We start from the raw sequence: 23,492 nt of genomic DNA, 5'->3' as shown, positions 1-23,492 counted from the left end.
TATATATATATATATATATACACATCTCGCACTTTTAAATATTAAAAAAAAAATGATATTTCTTGGTAAGTCTAATGTAGGATTCACACTGCTTGTTTTCTAGATACATCAAGAATCATCGTACAAAATATTGTTAGCTATATATCAAGAAAACAAGGATCTCCTATTGGATATCGTACTGTCGTATGTCGGATGTTGTACGCAGTGTCAATCCTACATGAGGCATAGAGTCGGAAGAATCGTCTTGATTAGACGAGTTGTCCACTCACCACTACGATCTAAATCTAAGCAGAAGAGACCTTCCTCTGTACCAATGACTAGACGATCCGGATCAATAATTGCTCCTGACATTACGTTTTTAATGAATGCCAAGGTATTGTCCAATAGTTCTTTCGCTCTAAAAATCTACAACAACAAATAATATACCGATGTAGTATTAATGGGGTATTATATTCGTAAAGAAAAAAAATGACATTTTCTATTTCTGATAATAAAGGTTTTCTGATAATAAAGATATTAGTTAAACTATGAAAGAAAGAGATCTACAAAGAGATGGAAACGTAAAGACAAGAAAAAGAAAGAAGAATATATCGTATACTAATTCTTAATTATATACCGTTGTGTTTGGAAGATTGTTTCTCTTTAAAATCCTGTGAAGCTCACTTAAGGCTACTACCCATTTTGTTTTCTCACTTTCCGTATCTGCCAACATTAACGTATGATTTCTCAATCCAGGAGGCTCCAATAATGACGTAGTTATCTAAATAAAACAAAAAAAACAACAATTTACGCACCTTCTAAGTAAAGAACCAATGTATACAGTATTATTACTACTAAAAATACGCACTCATAAGAAATCAAAGAATACATAAATCCTTTTGATTATCAAGAATAGTAAATAAAAGAAACGACGTTGTTATAGTTTGAAATTAAAACAGTGAGCTTGAATCGCAAAATATATCACTTCGTCTCAGCTAAATAAAATTTATCGATACACAATACAGAGAAGATAATACATGATTTATCTGTTTCATTACTTATACAAACGTGAAATTTTTAAGATCCGATTAAAATTAGACATTGAAACATTACCCTAAATATACACGGAATGTCTTTCTTTGTAGCGTGTATCACGTCGGAATCACGAACGGAGCTGACGCTAAATTCTTCATCTCGCATATCCAGAACTTGCGAAACGTATACAGATGGCAAAGCATTGCGATCTGGTGAAATGTCATAAAGAAATAATTTGAAATCACAAACTACGACGAATTGACGCACCCAACCCTTTTTGACACCACCCATTTTTGGCACTTTGACGTATCCTTCGTACGCAGTACCTATCCCACGTGTAGGATCGATCCCCAGTGGTCGTTTGGCTGAAACAAGCACGTTTCGTAAAAGTTATATAACAAGATATTACAACTATTATCACGGAGATGCAATAAGACAGTTTAACGTGACTAAATTGTAATTAATCGAGTTCTTTGATTGTTAGAAAGATGAATTTACATATTAGAATCTATATGAATTTGAAATCGCCAGCTTTGTTAGATACTGAACAAAATTTTATCTTTCAAATGATCAATCTTCTTGAATCATGGTCATAGTATTACTTACTTTGATCATGGGGTACAGGACACATTGAAGGTACTTTGTCGCAACAAGGCATATGGCACGCGAAGCCGCACACTTCGCATACGACTCCTTGCCTCGTTAAACCAACCATTAAAGACGTGCAATGATTACACTTTGTCGGCGCTGAAAACGTCCGTACGAGAAATTGGTGTGACTTAGGCTTTGGTTGCAAATTGGTTTGACCATGAGTAGACGAAGACTTATTCAGAAGTTCATGGGATAATGGCGAAGTTGGATCCTAAGAAAAAGAAGAGTAAAACTAAATGTTATACAATTATCATGTACTTTGAAATATTTTTGCATGCATGTACGCAAAGCATATGCTTTATAATTTACTCAATCCTTTGTTTCTAAATATATGTATAAGTATATATTAAGATATATATTTTACTTACGATACTAAGTTCAGACAGATTACTTTTGCTGCTCGTAATACTAGGTGCACGGTTATCCTCAATATCACCTTCCACACTATCGACACTTCCATGACGTGTACTACTTGTGGTTTCTTTAAGAAAATGCTCGAGATATGACATCTGTGATGTAGGACGTTCTAGAACTAATAAAAAGATTGGATAAATAATATGATGATGATGATGATAAAAAGTACGAATATTTGGCAATATACATATGTAAAATGTTTGTGAATATGAGAAAAATAACACCATTGTTCTAGTACAATTAGAGTTTAAACGGCATGTAATATTTTACCTGAAAATATGGTGAAACTCTTAATACATATATATTATATTTGCTAAGTATACATGCTTTATAAAAAAGAAAAAATAGTAATTGCGTGCATCCCTGATGGCTTTGCGTCATGGGTACATATGTAAAAAACATCATAAGGACACGGCATATTTTACACATGCTTCATTATGACAAATGTATTATAACTATTGCAAGCTGGAATACACATGAGAGAAAGTAGCTTGAAATGTTATAAGAATTTCAATTCAATTTTACTGATATACAAAAGAAAATAATTCACACAACGCGCACATCTGTTAATGTGAATAAACTGAATCTAAAAAGAAATAATAAAACAATCAATCAATTGATCGAACAGTAAAGCTAGCTATATAGCTTATACAAAAATGCAACATTTACAAAATCCATTAACACCATTACAACTCGAACAAAGATATCGGACATCACACATCAACATCTGCTTTAGTTTCGGATAAGTTTAAAAAACAACACAGTGCTATGTTTTATTCCTATAAAATTTTTCTCAAGACAACACGAGAAATGGAAGAAGATAAGTGGAGTAGCAAAAAGGAAACACAGCGCTGTATTGTATAATTAGCATGTCCAATCCAAAGTCATTTTTTTGCTGCCACATCATTTACCGGGCGGCGATACGATGGTGACGGCATTCTGACTGATGAACGTGTTGACTGGAACGAATCTAGTTAATAAGCGACAAGTCGTGATGCGGGGGGCACGCATTACTGGTAGGGGTGACGACGGCTGATGTACGATGATACGTTGGGGTTTGGTGCTAACGATGTTTGGAGGTTTGCTTGTTGTATCGCTGGATAAGACAGCTGTCACAAATATAGTTTGAAGATGAGCAACAAGAGGCCCCACACGCAGCTCGTTACGCCAATAAACAGAGGCACTTTGTAGTCTAGAAATCAGAATCGCATACCGTACTGGAGAATCGAATTACTATGCTACATAGATCCCAGTAATAACGATCTCTATAATTTGTACTTTATATATTAATATACGTGAATCAAATTTAACGTAACATCTCAAATGATAAACCTTTCTCGCGCTGTGTAGATGAAGAAACATATTATATATTGTACTTTCCCCAGTCTGCAGATATTCAAATAACACGTACGTTACGCCGAACAAATTAGATTGCACTAAATAACAATCGCGATGATCTGGAATGGAATTTATACATTTCATGTAGAAATAGTATAACAACAATATATCGTATATAATTAGTTAATTTATCTTTTCATACGATATTAAGATTTCCTCCATTTATACTGTTTGATTACATTTTTTTTAACTACATATTTCTCAAGTAAATCAACATAATGTGCAATATATTACGAAGACAAAGGTATTGATGAGACGAATAAAAGAAGAAATAATCTCCCATAATATTACAAATATACATGTAAATATGTACGACACACGCTAAAATAATTTTTATATATCGTAATTATATACATATAATGATTTCGTTGATCGCACAATTTTAATTTTATTTGCAATGAAAATGAAGATGGATCAAGATACTTTAACTCAGATTGAAACTATAATTTATATAAGATAATTGTGTCGTAATTTTTCCAAGCCAAGTAATGATCGAGAGAGATGTATATATATTTCATAAAAAAAGTTAACGACAGTTTAAACAACCGATCGCTTATGACATCGTCTCTCTTCCTTGCTAGCGTTCAGGAAAAACTGATGAAACTCATTGCATGGCGTATTTTGTTGAGGAAGAAATAGTATACGAGTTTTAATTTGAAATAAAAACTTGAAACAGATCCAAAAATATCGATAAGTGTAGATGATTCAGATGTAATGCACAGACAAGTGTAGTAAAATAAATAAATATATGCAATACAAATCAACAACATTATAGAGACAATATCTAAAAGAAGAAACTATCAAGTATGCCCTCAATCTTATCCACAATCTTACGAATAAAGAAATGAAAATAATTATTGAGAAAAAGCATCATTAAGATACATCATCACTTTTTCGATAATATTTTTATAACACTTCTATTATTTTATTGTAGCTAAAAATAAAATTCTATAAAGAGAGAGATTATAGTGCTAGGTATATTGTCATATCACTTTCATGTGAATGAATAAAGTAAAATGTCAATTTTTAATTATAAAAACAGTATCGTTCTTTAGAAAGATTGCATATATGTAATATTTTTAATTTTTTTCGATATTATGGAGGCTTATTAATTGAAATTTTTTCAGTGCATGTTTACTGAATGTATGGTAACGAATCTCTTCATTCGTTCGTAATCATAAATCATTATCATCATTGGATGTTTTCCATTTAGTGACACAAGCATCTTTCTCAATTTAGTGGAATAACAAACATTTGTCCAAATGGAAAGCACCCATTATGTGGTCAAACATTTAGAGTGTAGATATAACCTGACAAATTAATAATATTGCGTACAAAACAAGAAAAAGAAACAATTTATATATCAATCTGTAATATTCCTACAAAACTACATCGATTCGAAGATACGCATGCAAAAGCTGTCATTGAAAATGCAAGTATAATTATGAAGAAATTTCATTAAGATAGGATAGAGCCTCAGTTTGTAAATATTTGATATATGAGAGCCGCGCGAGTGCGCGCGCGCACACAAACATACATACACACACACACACACACACAAAATTATCAGAATAATCTTTATAATATGAGACTAGAATTTAAAACACGTTCAACACTTGTATAAAGATCACATCTACAAATCAAATATATAATATATATAGCTATGACTTGCAGAACAAGTGTAGACGCAATATTTCCATAGCGATATAATGAACGGACTTTTGTGCATTTCTCGCTTTCTACATTGTCAATTGAAGTGTACTTACAGCCATCCCCAGTATCGAGACGCGCTTGCAACTCTTTTACTTGCATATCTTTTCGTTTCAATTCATGCGACATGGTATCTAATCGCTGCTTGAAATCCCTCAATTCCCTAAAACAAGGCAAGAAAAAAAGGTTGAGAATAAAAGTATTCAAATATTGCTAAGATTATGGCACACAAAAAGATTTGAGCAGTAAGACGCGTAAATAGTAGACAAATCAATATTTTGAATTTACTACTGTTTTCGTTATTACCTCTAGTGTGATTGGCTTATTGCTTACATCTTACTGCTTTACATTTTCTTATATGCCAAAATTTGTATCGTTTTTTCGTTTGCAACTAGTGCAATATTATTTTTTTGTTAATTTTTATCAGAGTGAAAATTACTTTTGTGCAGCTATCAAATCCGAACGAGTTTTGGTGAGTTCCTCTGAAATGGCTTGCTTCGCTTGTATTTCACTTTGTAAGGAGCTCTGCAAATTCAAAAGTTCCATCTTATCAAGCTTTTGTGATCGACGATTTCGCCAATTTTTATCCGTCATTGTGGTTCCACTTCCAACACCACCAACTCCACCAGAGTGTTTTAGGAATTCCAATTCTTCCGTCATTTTTGTAGCCAAGGCCTGAGATCAGAATAGATAATAAATTTTTTCTTTTGTGAACAGGGTAAGTAATTAATAAAAAATTTTTTCTGTCTACATGTATCGTCATATCTCGATGGATAATACGTATATATTCAAAGATGAAACAATCAAAACGCAAACATACCTGCAAATATCCACGAGCATCTTTTTCATCCGATACCCATTGAATAATTTCAGTAATTTGAGCTTCCCACTGCGCTATAGCTTCTTTCTTGTTTCTTAACTCTTCGTATTCGTCCTCCAACTGTCTTCTTTCACCCTGTAATCTGTTAACGCTATCGGTAAGAGCACCAAGTTCTAACACAAGCTTCTTATTTTCTTCGACTAATATAATCCTTTCTCTCTCATGACGCCTATTTAACTCATTTATAGTTTCTTCGCTGTCGGTGATATTTTCCAATCTCGCAGCGTCCAATTTCTCCTTGGTGATTTGCACCTCCCTCTCCAAGAGTTCTCTTCTAGTTTCCGCTTCGTGCAATTGTTCTTGCAGACTTCGAATTTCAAGGTTAAATCTGCTTTGTTGTTGAGTTAAGTTTTCGTTATACTGAACCTCAAGCTTTTCAACTTCCGCCTTTAACCTATTGATTTCCTGAGTGGCCAAAGCATGATTCGCACTAGCGTCGTTTCCAAGAGAACGTTGTCTAATCTTCTCCATCTCTTCTTGCATCTGTTTGCAATATTCCTCGCTGCGTTCTCTTAATTTTCTTTCTTTGCTCGTCTCCGCCATCGCTTCATCGATTCTATTCTCCAACTCTCTACGTAGTTTCTCAGCTTTCCGAATATCGTGACGTAAAGTATCGACCTTCTGCATCGCAACTTCTAACTCTTCCTCTTTGTCACGAACTTGTCTCGACAATTTTTGCTTCTGTTGCCGCAGTTCGGATAATTTATCCGATACTTCCGTATATTCCGTCATCGCGAGCTTACGTTGTGTGAGCGCATCCTTCAATTCCTTGTCTTGAAGCTTCAATTTTTCCTGTGCGTCCAACTTGTCCTTGATAGCTTCTTCTTTCTCCGAGCGTAGGCATCGAACTAGTTTCTCAAGTTCCCGGAATTTTGTCATGTCACCGTTATCTAGAGTTCGTAATTCGCGTGGTATATCCATAGATTTCAACTGCGACTCCAACTCTATATGACAGAACAAGCAGACATTAACGTCAATGTTGTAACACAAACATACACGAATTACAGAAATTGAAACTTGTAATTTTACCACAATTGCGTTTAGTAAGCGTGTTTATTTCATCTTGAAGTTTTCTAGTTGCATTATTAGAATCAGGTGAGATACCAGGTGAAGAATGACTTATACTCGAATGATTTTTCATATCGTCAATAGTTTGTACCAATCGTGTATTTTCTTCTTCAAGTATCTGTATACGTTTGTCTGTCTGAGATAGGGCAGAAATATAACCCAGATCCGATATACAACTGTAATGTCAAAAACTCAAATCACAGATCATATTATTGATAAAAATCGATAAATTCAGCGTATAATAACACGCTATTCGCAACAATCAACTCGATTCATCCTGCAATCAGTTCTGTGGGGTGTATACCACACGTAGATACGGCGATCAATTTTGTTCAATAAGCAAAACTATGACGATACCGCGAGTGATGCTTCGCGTATGAGTGGCGTTTGCCACTCTGCCGACGCGACGATATATTGTCGCTATGTAAAAAGCAATACTTTTATATCTGCTCTGAGAATGAATGACGCGTTTCATACCTTCCTTGTGTAAAACTAAAACCAACAAATGGCAAATGGAGCGCAGAAAAGGCAGAATTTGCGGCTGGTGGAACAGCATCGGAAGTGCGAACGTCAGTATCATCAACGTCAAAATTGGACGTGTCACTAGGTGATGAAACTTCAGGAATGTATGGCGCAGTGCTATCTCTCAGCGTATTCCAATCGACTCCATCGAACCACGGATGTTTCTGCATTTTAATTTCAATAACAATAATATATAGTATAAAATTTTAAAATATGCCGTCTTAATTATTACAGCAAAAACTACCTTGAAGTCATCAATTCCGTTTTGACCTAGTCTAAATTCAGAGCTGCAAATCAATTTCCGCATCAGATCTTTGGCTTCTTCAGAAACATCGTACATAGTGTCCGTAGGAAAGTCAAAGCAATTCTGGAAAGGAAATGTTAATTCCAATTAGCAATAGACAGTGTTCTGTTCCAACGAAAAATAAATCTATAGGAATTTTAAACTTTACCTTATGATTCATAATCTTTCCATAAGTCTCGACTAGAGATTCTGCATAAAAAGGTGTTTCGCCATATAACATTTCGTACATACACACTCCAAGAGACCACCAATCGCATTCAGGACCATATTGCCCTTGACCATCTTCCATTGCCTAACAGTAGTAAAATAATATAAAAGATAATGCAAATACGATAAAGTACGTAACGTCACGCATATGAAAACTAAAAGCGAGAAATATCAAAGTAACATCAAAGTATATCTCCGTCCTGCAGAGTAATGTATTACCCTCAATATCTCTGGTGAAATGTAGTCTGGTGTGCCAACAGCAACGTTACTTTGCACCGTACCATCCTCGAACAGTCGTAAACAAGAGCCGAAATCAGCTAATCTGATATGACCATTCGCATCCAGTAAAACATTATCCGGTTTTATGTCACGATGTACATAGCGTAAGTCATGTATAGAACCTATAGCTAGCACCATCTCTGCTATGTAAAATCGAGCCATATCCTCGGGTAGACGATCCTCGAACTTGCTCAGCAACGTTAATAAATCTCCTCCGCAATAATAATCCATGACCAGATACTGTGACAACGCGATACAAAAAAGAAAAAAAGTAATGCAATCAAACAGTCATCACAATTAGGGGAGAAGAGTGTGCAACGTAAAGCAATATTACCAAGTTATTGTCATCTTGAAAGGCATAATGCAGATTCGTGATCCATCTGCGATCACCATACACTAATACGTCCCTTTCTTCTCTAAAGCACGCGGTTTCGGCACGTTTTAACATTTCCCATTTATTCAAAATTTTCATTGCAAATACCTTATCCGAACCGCGCATTCTTACAACGCATACTTCCCCAAAAGCACCTCTGCCAATGACTTTGACAATTTCAAAGTCCTCTCGTGTCAATTGCAAGCCTTTGATGCATGAAGTTATTGGTTTCACTACAAAGAACCAAATATGTAATCGACATATATAAATGTATGTGACAATTGAATACAGATGAGATTTAAAAAGCAGAACAAAGTTATCTCGTCGAGATTTAAAAGAAACAATCTCTTACCAAACTCAATGAAATCAGAAACAGTCTTTTCACGGCGTAACGAAGAATTGCAGCATTCGTCGTATAGCACAAGTAAAACATCGATAAGTGTCTCGATCGAAACAACATGACCGGCTCGTCCACTTGATTGAGCAGAATCACCGATAAACAGGCCTTCGAGCTGGCATAATTTTCCTCCTATGCCTAAAAAGAAATTTTTTTATACATATGTAAATATAATATACTGACTAATAAAAAAATGTATGTAAACAATAAAGGCACATGTCTATATGAGCACATACAAGTATATATCCACATATAGCAACATGCTTCTTGTAATTTTTCATAAAATCGTATCTTGATACTCACAACACAAACAAACAAAACACACACACACACACACACACACACAAAACATGTTGCTCAGCCAAAAATTACCATTGTTGGGAAGTTCTTTCGGCATAATGTCTAGAGGAAGATGGCCATAGAGGTATCGCGACGAATCTGACATGTCGCTTTGTAGATAACGCTGTTTTTTACCACAATCTAGAGATGACATTTCCATTGTTGTTACTGGTTTTTACCTCCTTATACCACATTGTTTCGATAAAATTTCTGTAATACAAATAATTTTTTTCAGAGGTTCTCACATTTATAATTGCACAATGTAACAATCTCCTATATACAAATTTCAGATATATATAATATATTTTAAGAATAACAAGATTTTAACATTTTCCTAAGATAAATGTACAGAAAACAATCTATTTCTCATCTGTACGCTATATAGCTATAATTTTATCATAAATCAGATTAAAAAAAAAGGAAAAAGGAGTAATGATAAAGAGATAATTAAAAGTATTTAAAAAAATGAAAATGTAGAAAGATATGAGAAATAAGAGTAGATAGAACGAGCAAATAGATAAAAGTAAATTTAAAACTGTAATACCACACTTTTGTAAAGATGTTCCAATATCTCCAATATCTCATCATTTAAGTAACTTGAAAACAATAATAATCCTAATTCAATAATATCGAGCTTCTAGAAGAAACGGTAATTAAAAAAAAAAAATCAGTCAATATCTGAAATATATGAAACAAAATTTTTTCCTTTCATCCTCTTTACCTTTGTCGTTTGCAAATCTACCGACACGCATAAATGCGCGAAACTACAATCTCATTAATTTCGCTCTCGATCATACGTATCTGCATCATTCACATTGAAAATTACGTAACTGCTACAAAGATAGATGAAATATTCGGCGAAAACGTGCAACAAGAGAAATGCGTCCGAATAAAAAAGTACGGAGGTAAAAATAGTGCAACGAGCCACAGACACCGCAATCGCGAATGTGGAATGTAAAAAAATCGTCAAGGGGGGGATGACGCGAGACGGACGAAATGCGAGAAGCAATACAACGCTTTCATTAAACGTTTACAGACATAAGACTCCTTGTTGCGTACCGTCCTAAATTTTTAGGTTTATAACCTCGTCACGACACACCACAGTGCCATTCGCGAATAAACTCGTGACGTAAAGTTTTCCCTCATCGCACAAGAAGCTGTTCCGTGCGGAGGGCTGATATGTCTTGCCGAGTTTTAAGCGATCGTTATATCGGTACGAGTGTGTACCTGCCGAAATGACGCGCCCTGTTTTCGATCCCTTCTTCAATCGTTCATTACGCGCACCATTTGGTTATCGCAAACCATCTTGTACAGCCATCTCCGAACACCAACAATTCGATTTGACCCCCTAGCAAGCATCCGCAGAAAAAATATGGCAACTTTACGTCATTGAACGGAAAAATGATAACCAAACCATAGATGGGTAATGCTATCCGGTATTTCAACACACCTAGCCGAATTAAGCTTCGTTTTCATTGAACGTGTCACGTGGATCAACCAATCACCAAGGCGATATTTTGTTTATTTACATCACAATCTTTTGCTGATTGGTTGCTACTCCACTGGTTCGCTATTCCTGTTCATGGTATAATTTGATTATTTGACCAAAGAAAATCTACTCCATGCTGCCTCTCAGATTATCGAGCACCGCCTCTCTTCTCTCTTGACGCTCCAAAACTTCCGAGCAGGATCCTTTTCGACCTTCCACAGGAGATAGATAGTCTCCCCAACAAATTTAGGACATCCCTTCAGCCTCTTTCCTCTTGACTCTTCTCTTGTGCTGCATTTCTTTCTTCCTTCTTTGAACGAGGGTGGGGAATTTAACTTCTCCGTAGTACCGCCGTCCTGCAGGACTTCCCCAAGCAGAGTTGTTACACATACTCCCCAAATTCTCGCAACGGTATTTACTCAATTGTCCTGCGAAAAAACCGCAGATCAAAAACCGCTGGCGAGACGGTCTTCTAAAAATAAAAAAAATTAAAAAAAACGACTCTTCGAATCCTGACAATATCCCGTTTCTCAATGAAATTGATTGCGAACTGCAGCAAGTCGCCGCGTTTTCTTCCTTCCGCTGAATCCGATGATTCTCCTAGCAACCCGAAAAATCAAAATTTTGGATTCGGTAATAATTATATGAATTCATTTCTATCCATTTCAATTTCTAAGAAATCCCCCGTTTCCCTCTCGTGGTGTGTTACCTTGCCATTGTGAGGAGACTCGCTGTCATAAAAATAATTAAAAAAAAAAAACTGTTGAAAACTACTAAATTTATTCAAAAGCTTGATTACAAAACAAAAAAAGAGGATTATTTGGAGAACATTTTTCATACAAATTCAATTTTTTCCTTTTTTAATATCATGTATGTATACAATGTTGTTCAATATATAATAAATCAACATAATTTACAATAATGTAGCTGAATGTTAGAATCAAGGTATATTTAAAATTTTACATAATAGAGAACGTTCCACATTATCTATGTTGTAAGATTGTGTATCTAACATCAGTCATATGTACACAGAAGGTAAATTAATATAACCCACAAATTTATATACATGTCGCTGACATGTACAAGAAAGATAAATGTTACAAAATATGCATATATTATGAAGACTGTATACATATGTACAATAATCTATACAGGATATTCTAGGAAAATGGCAACACACAAAATAAAACAGCGAAAATGAATAACTTTTATTTTAAGTAATACACGTTCGGCGATGTCTTAAAAGATGCTTGCAATAAATGGAAAGGACTAGAGTACCTATAATAGGTACTCTAGAAAGGACTCATTTGACCAGTGATTGGTATTTAATCGCAATGTGTTCCTTAAACAGATTCACCACGTGATAATGACTTCTTCGAATAAAAAATATTCAAATGAATTTTCAAATATTAATCTAATTTTATAAAAATTAAGTAATATTAAGCAAAATTTAAATCTCACCTTAGGAAAAACATGAGAAATTTAAAAAAAGTTGTTTGACCAGATATTTTACTTTTTTTAAGTATATTGTAATTTTTCTAAGGAATATCCTGTATACGTATAATTAGATAAACATGTGTATATGTATACGCATATGCACACGCATGTATATATCAGTATATGCTCCAATAAATCTAAGTACATATGAGACTATAAATGCTATAATATATACATATATTTTGTACAAATATCAGTATATCAATTTCTTGTAGTAATAATAATAATAATAATAATGTAATTTATTATCAATATAAGGAGTGATTTATTTTAATCTAAACACAAATATATTTTGAAAAATATAGAAGATGCAGAAAAACGTTTCAGACAAAAGTGGAATGATTTCGAGTGAATGGTTTTGAGGAAGACAAATTTTAGTTAATTCTTTCTAGATGAAGGCGCTAAAAAGATATAATAGTAGGGGAAGCCAAACGGGGATTTTGGGATTTACTCGAGCGCGTCAGAATAACATAAGGGGGAAAGCTTGCACCCTAAAGACCTTATAGGTCTTTATTGCACCCTAATAAGTACCCCCACCAAATATTAAACCTCTATATAGAGCCGGGGGTCCAGGGGATTAGTAAATAAAAAAAATCGATCGTTCGAAAACTCGAGCGCGTCAGATTAAGGTATGGTGTGTTAATTACATGTAGAAAAGTGTACATTTCAAAAATCTGACGCGCTCGAGGAAATTTTTTTTTCCCCCTTTTTTTGACCCCTTCCTACAGCTAACTCCACCACGCAAACCGTCAGATTAATATTTATCCGTTATCAGAAACACATGGGTCGCTTACACTATTAATATCTGACACGCTCGAGTATTTCATTGTCACTGTTTTTTTTTGAAAGCCTATACACGCTCCCTCCACCACTGAAACGGCATACATCATATAACCTTTTTTTCTTTTTAGCATCTAATCTTCACAATCCAATAGGTCCCCACGACGCTCGAGTAAATCCACATTTAGCCTCTCGACCTCCCCTACTATAAAGGTCATCTACACTTTTTAAAATGGAATTATATAATTAATTATGTCAAATAGATACCTTGTTACCTGGAATAGCATGATCAAAAAAATAGATTCCTCAAAACCGTTCAAAAACTTATGTTTGAAACGTTTAGCTTTCATATATATATTTTGTAAAATATTTATCTATTAAAATTAAAATAAAAACTGCTGTAAATAAACAACTGATATTTTATAGCAATAATAATATTATCATCACTATAAAAATCCAATTATCATTGTGTTATCACTAACAGTTGGTGAAAATAGTTAACGGAATATGTAACAGTTGTGATAATACTTATAGTTCTGTGTACACTTTTCTTCGATCTGTAAATGTTCTCGCATTTATATTTTTAATGCCCATTTCCACCAATGTAGATTAATTTTCATCTCAGTTCAATTTACTCTTCGTCTTTTTCTAGTTCTAAAAATTAGAAAAAGATGAACAAAGAGATTAACCGAAATCAAAGTTAATTTACATTGGAAAAGAGCATTAGTGATTTAAAAGATCTTGCGCTTAGACATAGTAGTTCCGCTCTTATCTTATCTTAAATAAACTGCACCACTAATCCAATAGAAACGTTACAGGTAGCAAGATTATATTTAATACAATTGTGTTAGAAACTTAATGAAGATAGTAAACTTTGGAAGTTTTTTGTTATTATAAATTTCCATATAAATTTTTAAAGTCTCGATAGTCAAAACATTCACAAGAGAGACTGATTGATCACGAACATTTAATTTTTCTTTCACTACACAATAGTCAGGTACTCTGAAGCTAGCTGAATTGGATCGATAGGATACGATGTTAAGACACGAACTTTCTGTCCATCCTGAGTCATGAATTCGATCGCTTGTTCACCATCTGGTAAGCCAGCTTGCTCAATATTCCCCAGTTGATTGATCGTCGCAACGGTCGTAGCATCGGTATCCTCATCCTATAAAAATAGCGTTAAACTATTTTATTAACATTATTTAATATAGCTGTAGATATAATTACAATTATCAAAACGATGAGTTTGTATTGTATCAAACGTACAAAATCGTGATACTATTCTGAGAACAATATGTGCAAAAGGTGGACATAAGATATCCTAAAGATGTCATCAAGATATCTTTCAAACACCATAGAGATGTCCTTAAAATATTTATAAGATTAATGCCTGTTTCCACCAATGCAGATTAACTTTAATCTCGGTTTAACTTACTGTTCATCTTTTTCTAATTTTTATAATTAGAAAAAGACGAAGAACAAATTGAAACGAGATTGAAGTTAATCTGCATTGATGGAAATGGGCATAAGACGTCTTATGTCCCTTTTTTGGACATACATGAATTTTAAGATATTCTATGTCTTATAAGACGTCTTAATATTCTCTGGATTGAAACCAGTATTGAACCAGTATCAGTATTGCAAGATTTTCGGTAGTGTATATCGAAACAGCCAAAATAAACTAAAATTAAACAATATCAAAAAACATCTTTCACATTTTTTGAACAGACATCTGAAAATTATCCAAGCTTTGGAACATGTGTACTTGTATTATCAACTGTAAATTTTATTATATACATAAATTATCGAGTAAAATTCATGACATAACTCAGGTAGCAGCTGTAGTCATTTTGACATCGAGAGTCATTTTAAATTATTGACATCAATGACCTATTTAAGATGTAATAATGACGCCAATTTTTTAACCAATTAATGACGTCACGTATTACAACATTATATTTATTGACGTCAGATAAATGACTAATCAATGACGTACTAATAACATTATTAATAATCAATTAATATCATAAGACATCTTCAAGAGACGTCTTATGTTCGCATTTTAAACATAATATTGTCTGGGATGTTGTCTAGGATATACATCTAAGACAGAACGATAATGTAAAAAACTGAATTAAAGATATCATTATTATCAATATTTTTAGTTTGGAGTTAAAAGGTCTATATTATCAACATCGAAAGTTTAGTCGTTGCTCCGGCAAGGTGTGAAGAATTTATAAAAAGTTTATTATATACCGTAAAACAAATAAAGATGAAAAGTCGGTTCCGTTATTGTTTATAATAGAAATTACCTCAAGCGCCTGGACGATTGCTTCCGCATCTTCTTGAATTGCTGATGTTGTCTCTATGTTCTTAGACGTGTTCGAACGCATTGTGATTCCGCTTTCTTCTGCAATATCTTCATCGACATGGATATTTAAGGCTTGGAGTTGTTGCGCGAACATTCCAGGATGAACTTTAATGATCTGACTATCGTTCAATTGGCTGATAAAATGTCCCTGTGAGAAAAGTTGTCGAGCCTCTTGAATAGACAATGGAATAGGATTTCCATATTCATCCGTGATCTGAAAGTAATAATAGATTCCATAAAAATGAAATTTTAATTATAAAGTCGAGCTATTTAAGAATCATGAATATATAATTTTTTAAGTAAATACAAAATATAAATAATAAATTAAATGAGAAATCCTATATTTACAGTCAAAGTAAATTTTAGTGTTTAAATATTACATATTTCTTATATAAATTTATACACATTCTGATTCTGCATAACGCAATAATTTATTGCAAAAAATATTACCTCGGTCAGAATATGAAACTAGAACTATTCGCAGTTTTTAGATTTTCACATTAACATATAACAATTATCTATTATATTCTTATGATATAATTGCGACTAGTCATAGGATAAGGATTAGGATAAGGATAGAATAATGGAAAGTTTTTTACGTAAGATTGTATGGGTTATGAATGTTTAAGAAATATTGTAAACCAAGTCCCTTTCTTGGCTATTTTTGTAAAACTGAAGTGTAAATAAATACTACTACTATTATATTCTTATAAAAGATAAATGTTTATTTTTGACAAAGATATTGTGTGTGCGCGCGTGTGTGTGTAATTTTGAATTAACAAAAACCGCGTAACTTTTCCTTCAATTCAATAGTTTAGATAAATATAATAAGATAATAGAGGATTATAAAAATGGTATATTTATTTTTCTCTTACCTGCAACTGTAAATCCGATTCCGATAATTCAATCTCTGACTGTTCTTCATTATTGCTGGTTGCATTATTTATAACTTTATGGGTAACAATTTCATTAGTTTCTAAACGTGGCAAAGAATTCGCTTGTACTGCTATTTCATCTTTCTTTTTGATCATGTTAGCATCAACTGAATTTCCATAATTGAATTAATAAATGATCAATTAATATTAAATTAATATATAAATAACACAAGTTGACAAAATTAGGTGGGGTCTTATGTTTTAATTTTTGTAGAATGTCAAAATATAATAAAAATTCTGTGATTTAAAATTATATTCTGACATACTATAATTTCAAATTTTTATTACGTCTCGTATATAATAATAATTTACTTAATTAAAATTGCGTCTATACTGATATAAAAATAATTTCTATTATGTGTTGACATAATTTTTATTTAATTCAATTACTATATTATAACATAATTTTAATGTGGCTGGTAAGGATTTGAGTTCTTTAATATTAGCTTAAAAATATTAATATTAATATTATAAAAAAATTCATAGAAACCAAAAAAACTATATATGTTCAGTGGCTATCTGTCAGACTCGCGTACCGTGCGGACTGCTTCGGCGGTTTAAATTCAATAATTTTCAAATTTTGTTTGTGGTTTGCATAAGATACCTATATAAGCATCGAAAAAATATTTTTTTTATTGATGGAACATTTCTGAGTTAAATGCTGCAAAACAGATTTCGATATTACTTTTTGTTTAGCCGAAAAAAATTAATAAAAACCTTTTTACGATTATTTAAAAAATAGAATGATGGAAAAAGACAGACAGCATAGTCATTCTCAACGTATCAAAATTCTACGGAATATTCTTCAAAGTATAAAGCAAGCCCCCTCTAATTTTTGTCGGTCTGTATGTATAATTATATATAATTTAAAAATTTATCATACCTAAATGTAATGTTTGTGATTGATCAAGATCTTCAGAATCCTGTGTATGATAAGATACATAAATAATTTGTTGGACTCCATCATTAGATGTTTCGTCAGTGGCTATTATTTGATTAGTGAATGTCTTTTCGTTTTGTGAATTCGGCAGAATTTGCCATACCTGGCCGATCGAAGATCCTTCCGATCTTTTCATAGTTAATGTCTTATTCTCCCTGTGTACCTGCAGAAATTGATAATTATTACTAATTACTAAAAATTTAAAATTGTTATAATACCTTTTTGTGTTTTGTCAAATTTGAGCAGTCGGCAAAAGCTTTACCGCATACATCGCAAGAATAAGGCTTTTCACCTGCAAAAAGTTAAATGATTAATATATTTTCAAATTATACAAAAATTAAAATAATACACAAGAACAGACATTCGTCTACATTCTTATGTTTATTACATCCTTTTACTTTTAAAAGAACATGATTTATCATTTTCAATTACCAGTGTGCAAGCGAAGATGTTTCTTCAGCGCCCATTGCTCTGTAAACCGGCGGTTGCATTGATTACACTGGAACGGACGTTCTCCCTTATGCCGGCGCACGTGACACTTCCATGTATCTTTGTGTAAAAAACTTTTCGAGCAGAACTCGCATTTCCACGGCCGTTCACCGGTGTGCCGTTTCACATGCAATTTGAATTGTGACGACGTAGTAAACTTCCGGCCACAGAAATCACAGCAGTATGGTTTTTCGCCGGTGTGAATGCGCATATGTTCCTGCAAATTGCCATTCTGCGAGAAACTCTTCTGACACACCGTACAAGTATACGGTTTTTGACCACTGTGCCATCTAAAACGGTGCATTTTTAAGATAATATATTTATTTTATGGCAGTAACTAATTAAGTTAATTCAGAGAATTAAATTCAAAAAATTAAATAAAAATTACGATTTTATTTAAAAATTACAGAAATACTTAAAAACGTATAAGTATTTCTTTCTCTTTAGATTTTGAAATTTTTATACATTAAGATAAATATGTTCATATTACCTGTAATGCAAAGTGAGACTAGTCTTGTGCGCAAATTGTTGTTTGCAAATCTCACAAAGATACTTTTTGTGGCCCGTGTGAGTAGATTGATGATTGATTAAGTTTGCCTTCGTCTTGAAGCTTGAGTTACAAAACTTACAAGCGTATGGCCGATTATCCGAATGCACCAACTGATGTCGTTGAAGCAATTGTTTGTGCTTAAAACTTTTGTTGCATTTATTACAGACGAAACGGCGTCCATTATTGTGTTCTGCTTCCTTGTGATATAAGACGGAACTTGGATGGTTTAAGACCTTGCCGCAGATATCGCAAGCGTAATCTTTATCCGATCTATTTTTCTGTAACATTATATAAAGAAATCTAAAAGCTTCAGAAATATTATAATTGTAATTTAAAAAAAAAATCATAAAATGATGTAAAATATTTTTTGAAAAAATGTTTTAATTATTATACTGTCACACAACTTTATAAAACACTATTGTTATTACTCATAAAACACAAACCCCATTGTGAGTTGTTAAATGTGTTTTTAAATCCAATTGATTTGTGAAGTTCTTATCACAAATATTACAGGTGAATTCTTGCTGCTCGTGCTCGACTCTCATGTGCAATTCATACTCCTGTTTAACTCCAAATTGCTTGTCACATTTCTTGCATATATAAATCGCATCTCTGGAATTTTCTGCTACTTCTAATTCCATCGTGGAAGTATTCTGTTCTGTGCTGTGCGTCTCTTGCAATTCCTGTGTTTCAACATTTTCTTCGAAAGAATTTGAATTATGTTGAGTCATCTTTTCATGTAATGTCAGATTATCTTTACTATCAAATAGCTTCTTACATTGTACACACTCATATTTGATACCCTTGTGGAAACTCCTAAAGCAGTTAAAATAAAACAAAACTTTTTTTTGTTAAAAAACTAAATTATAAATTATAAATAGCTAAAAAAAATCTTGATATTTTTAATATAAAATTTTAATAACTTACAAATATGTAAACACATTTACATATTTAAATAATTAAAACGATCTAAATCGAGCTAAATTTATTAATTAACATATTTGTAACATATAATTTACATGTACAAAAATTTAAAAATAAAAGAGAAAAGAAAGGAGTCTAAAAATGGCCAATTTTGATCATAAACGAACACCTTCGAAACCTATACAATTATCATCTTAAGAGTCCATAAATGAAAGAATCAAATAAAAGAAAGCTTGTTTACCTAAGAAAGTTTGGGAACCTTAAAAATAATAAAGTAGGTTGTTTGAAAGCTTTGCAAAAAACTTAGATTTCGAAAATTAAAACTGTAAGAACATACTACTGGAAACCACATAACATATAGGATGTTCTACTTAAAGTAAAATACCAAAATATATTAAAATAGGATAGATATAAAAATATTTCAAATAAAAAAAGTTGTGTGGCTTGAAAAGGAATAATGGTAAAATCAATTTTCAAAAAAATTAATTTTTTAAAATCACACTAACATAAGTATTCAAACAATCTACTTTATTATTTTTAAAAGGTTTCTCAAATTTTCCCACTCAAAAAGTGTAACACAGCCACAATTAGTTATTTTTAAACTCGCTCCTTTAATTTGCAGAAAAAGAATTTTTGTATTATGTTTGAGCATTTAAGATCTTTGCACAGAATAATCTGTATGTATGAAATATTACTTATGTACTATGTATCTGCTACGTTGTAGGAAACCCCTGCCACAGAGTTGACATGTAAATTTATTTTTTCGACGACGCAGTTTTGATTTCGAGCGTATTCGTCCACGGTTCATAATTACTACCTCACCCAAGTCTGTACCCTCTTCTGTTTCAAGATGACCTATTACTTCTGAAAAACGTAATATCCATAAATTCAGGAAATTTCTTTTTCAAATTTCTTCTTTGACATTTTATTGTATACCTTCATTATGTATACCTTCCTGACCATTATGATTAGATTTTAACAAATCTTTTGGATTGTCAAACATTTCAGAATCGTCATCTTCGTCATCAATCACACCTTCTTCTTTGAATATCCTTTCCAATTCTTTTCCCTGCACTGCTTCTAAAAATCTGCGTAAATTTATTAAACATTAATAATCATGTAAATTACATTATAATTTATATAATTATTAATTAGTAGATTATAATAATTTACAAATTTTATAATATATAACAGGGCTCGGCAAGAAATGCAACTTTCGGCCGTTTTTCGAATCGACTCCGCCTACCGCTGTCACCCTTACCTCACCACCCGCGCGCAATCCAAATGCCGCGCGACACTTAGGATCGTACTAAGACGTTCATAGACGTAAGGAGCATTCGTTCGGGGCGCTCGACAAGCTGTAATCTTCATTCTATCTTTTTTTTCGCTCATTACATACGAAACTAATAGTGAATTCGGTCGTACTAGTGCATATTAGTGTACATTAAAGCCGTTATACACAGATTTAATCCGTGTAAAAGTTTAAATGCAAATATTCGAATTACAAAATACAGATTTTACATAACGGCACAATAACATCTATTGCAGATCTCATGGTTTAATTCCGTTTTTATATTTATATTAAACATACATTTTTATACTTTCAATTTGAAATTTGGCGGGTGGTGAGGTAAGGGTGACAGCGATAGGCGGAGTCGATTCGAAAAACGGCTGAAAGTTGCATTTCTTGCCGAGCCCTGTATTATATAACATACCTTTTAGGAACTTTACGCTTCCTTCTGCGTCTACCATCACCATCCAGTTCTTCTTCACCTTGACTTACATCTTCTCCAAGATTCTCTTTTGTTACCTTATATAGAATGGTACAAGTACATATAATATACAAGTATTATAATATAGGAAATGTTACAATTTATTATTACAAACCATTGAATCTGCATCCATGTGGACTTTAGGTGGACGTCCGCGTTTTCTTCTTGGTTTAGTTAAACCTTCCATCTGCAAACTCATTTCATGTTCCGCTGTGTACATAGATCCATCTGGCATAACTGAGAGAGAAAAATAATAAAATATATCATATACAAGGTATCTATAAAGTCTGTTTTGGAATTGGATCAAAATTATGAAAAACAAGGAAAAATAAGATATTTAAGAGATAAAAGAAAAAGGAAAAAAAATTCTTACTTTTAATAACTACTTGCTGCTCATATTGGTCATTCTCATTATGACCTGTACTATTCATTTCTATTTCTTCAAACTCTGTATTTTCCTTTCTATTGCGTAAACGTTCTGCTTTTCGCTGCTGCTCCATTTGATATTTCCATAGTTCACGTATTTTACGCTGACCAGCCACCAATAATTCAAAGAATTGTACAGTTGCTTCCAGTTGAATATTACAACCCGGACAAATTGTACGTGGTAATTTTCCATCGTCATAAATCTTAAATTTATATGTAAGTAAATATATAATTTATAGTCTATACTATAATAGTCTATATTTTACTCTAATGTCCACATACAAAATGAAAATAATATTGCCTATTCTTTTTAGGTAAACTTCTTGTATAGTTTATTTTTGTCTTTCTTCTCTATGTTAGAGGAAAAAAGAAAAAGGATGAATTATATAAGAAATTTAAGTAAACAAAAACAATATATATATATATATATGTATGTATATATATTTTTTTAATAAAAAAGGTTCATCTCTGATTACTTATATCTAAGTAATAATATTCAAAATATAAACAATTAAAATAATATTAATAAAATAATTTTTTGTTTAGCAAAAAGGAGGCAGGAGAGGGGGAGAAAGAAGGGGAGAGAGAGAGAGTGAGAAAGGGAAGGAAAGAGAGAGGTGGGGGGAGAGAGAGATCATAATAAAAAATAAAAAGAACTGAGAAATAATCAAACATGCGATGCATGAAATGATAAACATTTGATCAGTGCAGTAGCTGTAGGGAAAACATAAAAATTGGAGTAGGAAATCAAGTTGCAATCCATACAACCGGCGTTTTGAAAACACGATGCCTTACCTTCAACGGCAAGTAACGATTCACCAACGAGCACAGATCCGACTCGCCTGTCTCATTGATAAACAGATGCTCGTTGCCGTTTTCCGCCGCACACAAACGACAGATCGTTGAGTCGTACAGATGTATATCTACCATCTTTCTAATGGTAATGATATCCTAAGATTGAATTAACCCGAAAAAAGACGTAATGTACAAGAAAAAATAAATATCACGAATTTAAGTAACGAATTTAGATTGACAATGCCAAAATGCGTAATGTTTTACTATTATTTTATATACAATACAATGTTAAATAAGCGCTGTCCAACACTCTCCTAAACAATTCAGGGGATTATGCTGATTCGGCAATAAATCAGTAGATGGGTATCGTCTACAGGATTACGGGTAGAGATCGGCCAATACCGACTACGGTACTGTATTAAGCAGGAATGTGCATCCGCCATATTGTCTTCTAGTTAATGCGGGAGAATTCGAACAAAGCAAAGATGCCATAATTTTAATTTGTTTTATATAGAGTCGTAGAATTAAGGATGATGCTGGAGCCGCCTGTATTATCGATAAAATTAACGTTTTTGATATTTTCGTTCCTGTCCAATTTCTTCGTAATAGTTTCACAGAATAAAAATTCATTCTTCACGATTAAATATACATGCTAATGTATGTACCTGTCTCTGATGTATTTCATTCCAAAGCTGAAAAAAATGATAGATTTATTCTTTATCTATTTTACCTCAGTATAGTTTTCTTCATAATTAATTAAGAAAAAGATAACATGACTTTAACGTTCATCGTATCTGGATAAAAAGTATTGCAAAAACTCTATTGCATCGTTTTGTACTAACGCTAATCTGCAGGCTGAGGTAGAAGATTTATAACAATTCACATTTAGGAATTTGATTACGTGACCAATATGTGATTGGTCAAAATTTCTAGCATCATGGGCTGCGTTCGGAAACCTCACCCGA

The 23,492-nt window shown here is 32.8% G+C and overlaps 2 protein-coding genes across 3 annotated transcripts in view; both read right to left on the bottom strand.

The window, feature by feature from the left end:
* Positions 1-10,817, bottom strand: part of gek (serine/threonine-protein kinase gek) — a 13,917-nt gene extending 3,100 nt beyond the window's left edge. Inside the window, exons 1-18 of the mRNA XM_018544966.1 lie at positions 10,784-10,817; positions 9,590-9,766; positions 9,173-9,355; positions 8,782-9,053; positions 8,388-8,687; positions 8,110-8,253; positions 7,902-8,024; positions 7,613-7,821; positions 7,097-7,311; positions 6,008-7,011; positions 5,627-5,862; positions 5,244-5,350; positions 2,991-3,296; positions 2,034-2,197; positions 1,621-1,876; positions 1,093-1,379; positions 617-760; positions 270-405 (exon numbers count right to left, since the gene is read on the bottom strand). Coding sequence (XP_018400468.1) covers positions 270-405; positions 617-760; positions 1,093-1,379; positions 1,621-1,876; positions 2,034-2,197; positions 2,991-3,296; positions 5,244-5,350; positions 5,627-5,862; positions 6,008-7,011; positions 7,097-7,311; positions 7,613-7,821; positions 7,902-8,024; positions 8,110-8,253; positions 8,388-8,687; positions 8,782-9,053; positions 9,173-9,355; positions 9,590-9,716 — 4,213 coding nt within the window. The 5' untranslated portion in view covers positions 9,717-9,766; positions 10,784-10,817. The remainder of the gene's footprint in view (positions 1-269; positions 406-616; positions 761-1,092; positions 1,380-1,620; positions 1,877-2,033; positions 2,198-2,990; positions 3,297-5,243; positions 5,351-5,626; positions 5,863-6,007; positions 7,012-7,096; positions 7,312-7,612; positions 7,822-7,901; positions 8,025-8,109; positions 8,254-8,387; positions 8,688-8,781; positions 9,054-9,172; positions 9,356-9,589; positions 9,767-10,783) is intronic.
* Positions 10,818-14,248: 3,431 nt separating this feature from the next.
* On the bottom strand, positions 14,249-22,679 carry LOC108777938 (zinc finger protein 189). 2 transcript variants are annotated; one of them, XM_018544944.1, is made up of 14 exons: positions 22,528-22,679; positions 21,680-21,935; positions 21,422-21,543; positions 21,250-21,344; positions 20,471-20,622; positions 20,230-20,398; positions 19,054-19,426; positions 18,551-18,888; positions 18,004-18,350; positions 17,790-17,863; positions 17,515-17,734; positions 16,572-16,738; positions 15,638-15,910; positions 14,249-14,490 (listed from the first exon to the last, which is right to left on the bottom strand). In XM_018544944.1, the coding sequence occupies exons 1-14, from the start codon at positions 22,660-22,662 to the stop codon at positions 14,305-14,307; spliced, it is 2,907 nt and encodes a 968-aa protein (XP_018400446.1). In that variant the 5' UTR covers positions 22,663-22,679; the 3' UTR covers positions 14,249-14,304. The 2 variants fall into 2 exon arrangements, with proteins under 2 accessions (XP_018400446.1, XP_018400447.1); XM_018544945.1 differs by having other exon boundaries at positions 20,486-20,622.
* Between the last annotated feature and the right edge of the window lie 813 nt (positions 22,680-23,492).

This window comes from Cyphomyrmex costatus, unplaced genomic scaffold (genome assembly GCF_001594065.2).
Source record: "Cyphomyrmex costatus isolate MS0001 unplaced genomic scaffold, Ccosl1.0 scaffold474, whole genome shotgun sequence".
Classification (NCBI taxonomy): Eukaryota; Metazoa; Arthropoda; class Insecta; order Hymenoptera; family Formicidae; genus Cyphomyrmex; species Cyphomyrmex costatus.
The sequence above is the reverse complement of the archived record's forward strand: the minus strand, read 5'-3'. Positions and strand labels throughout refer to the sequence as shown.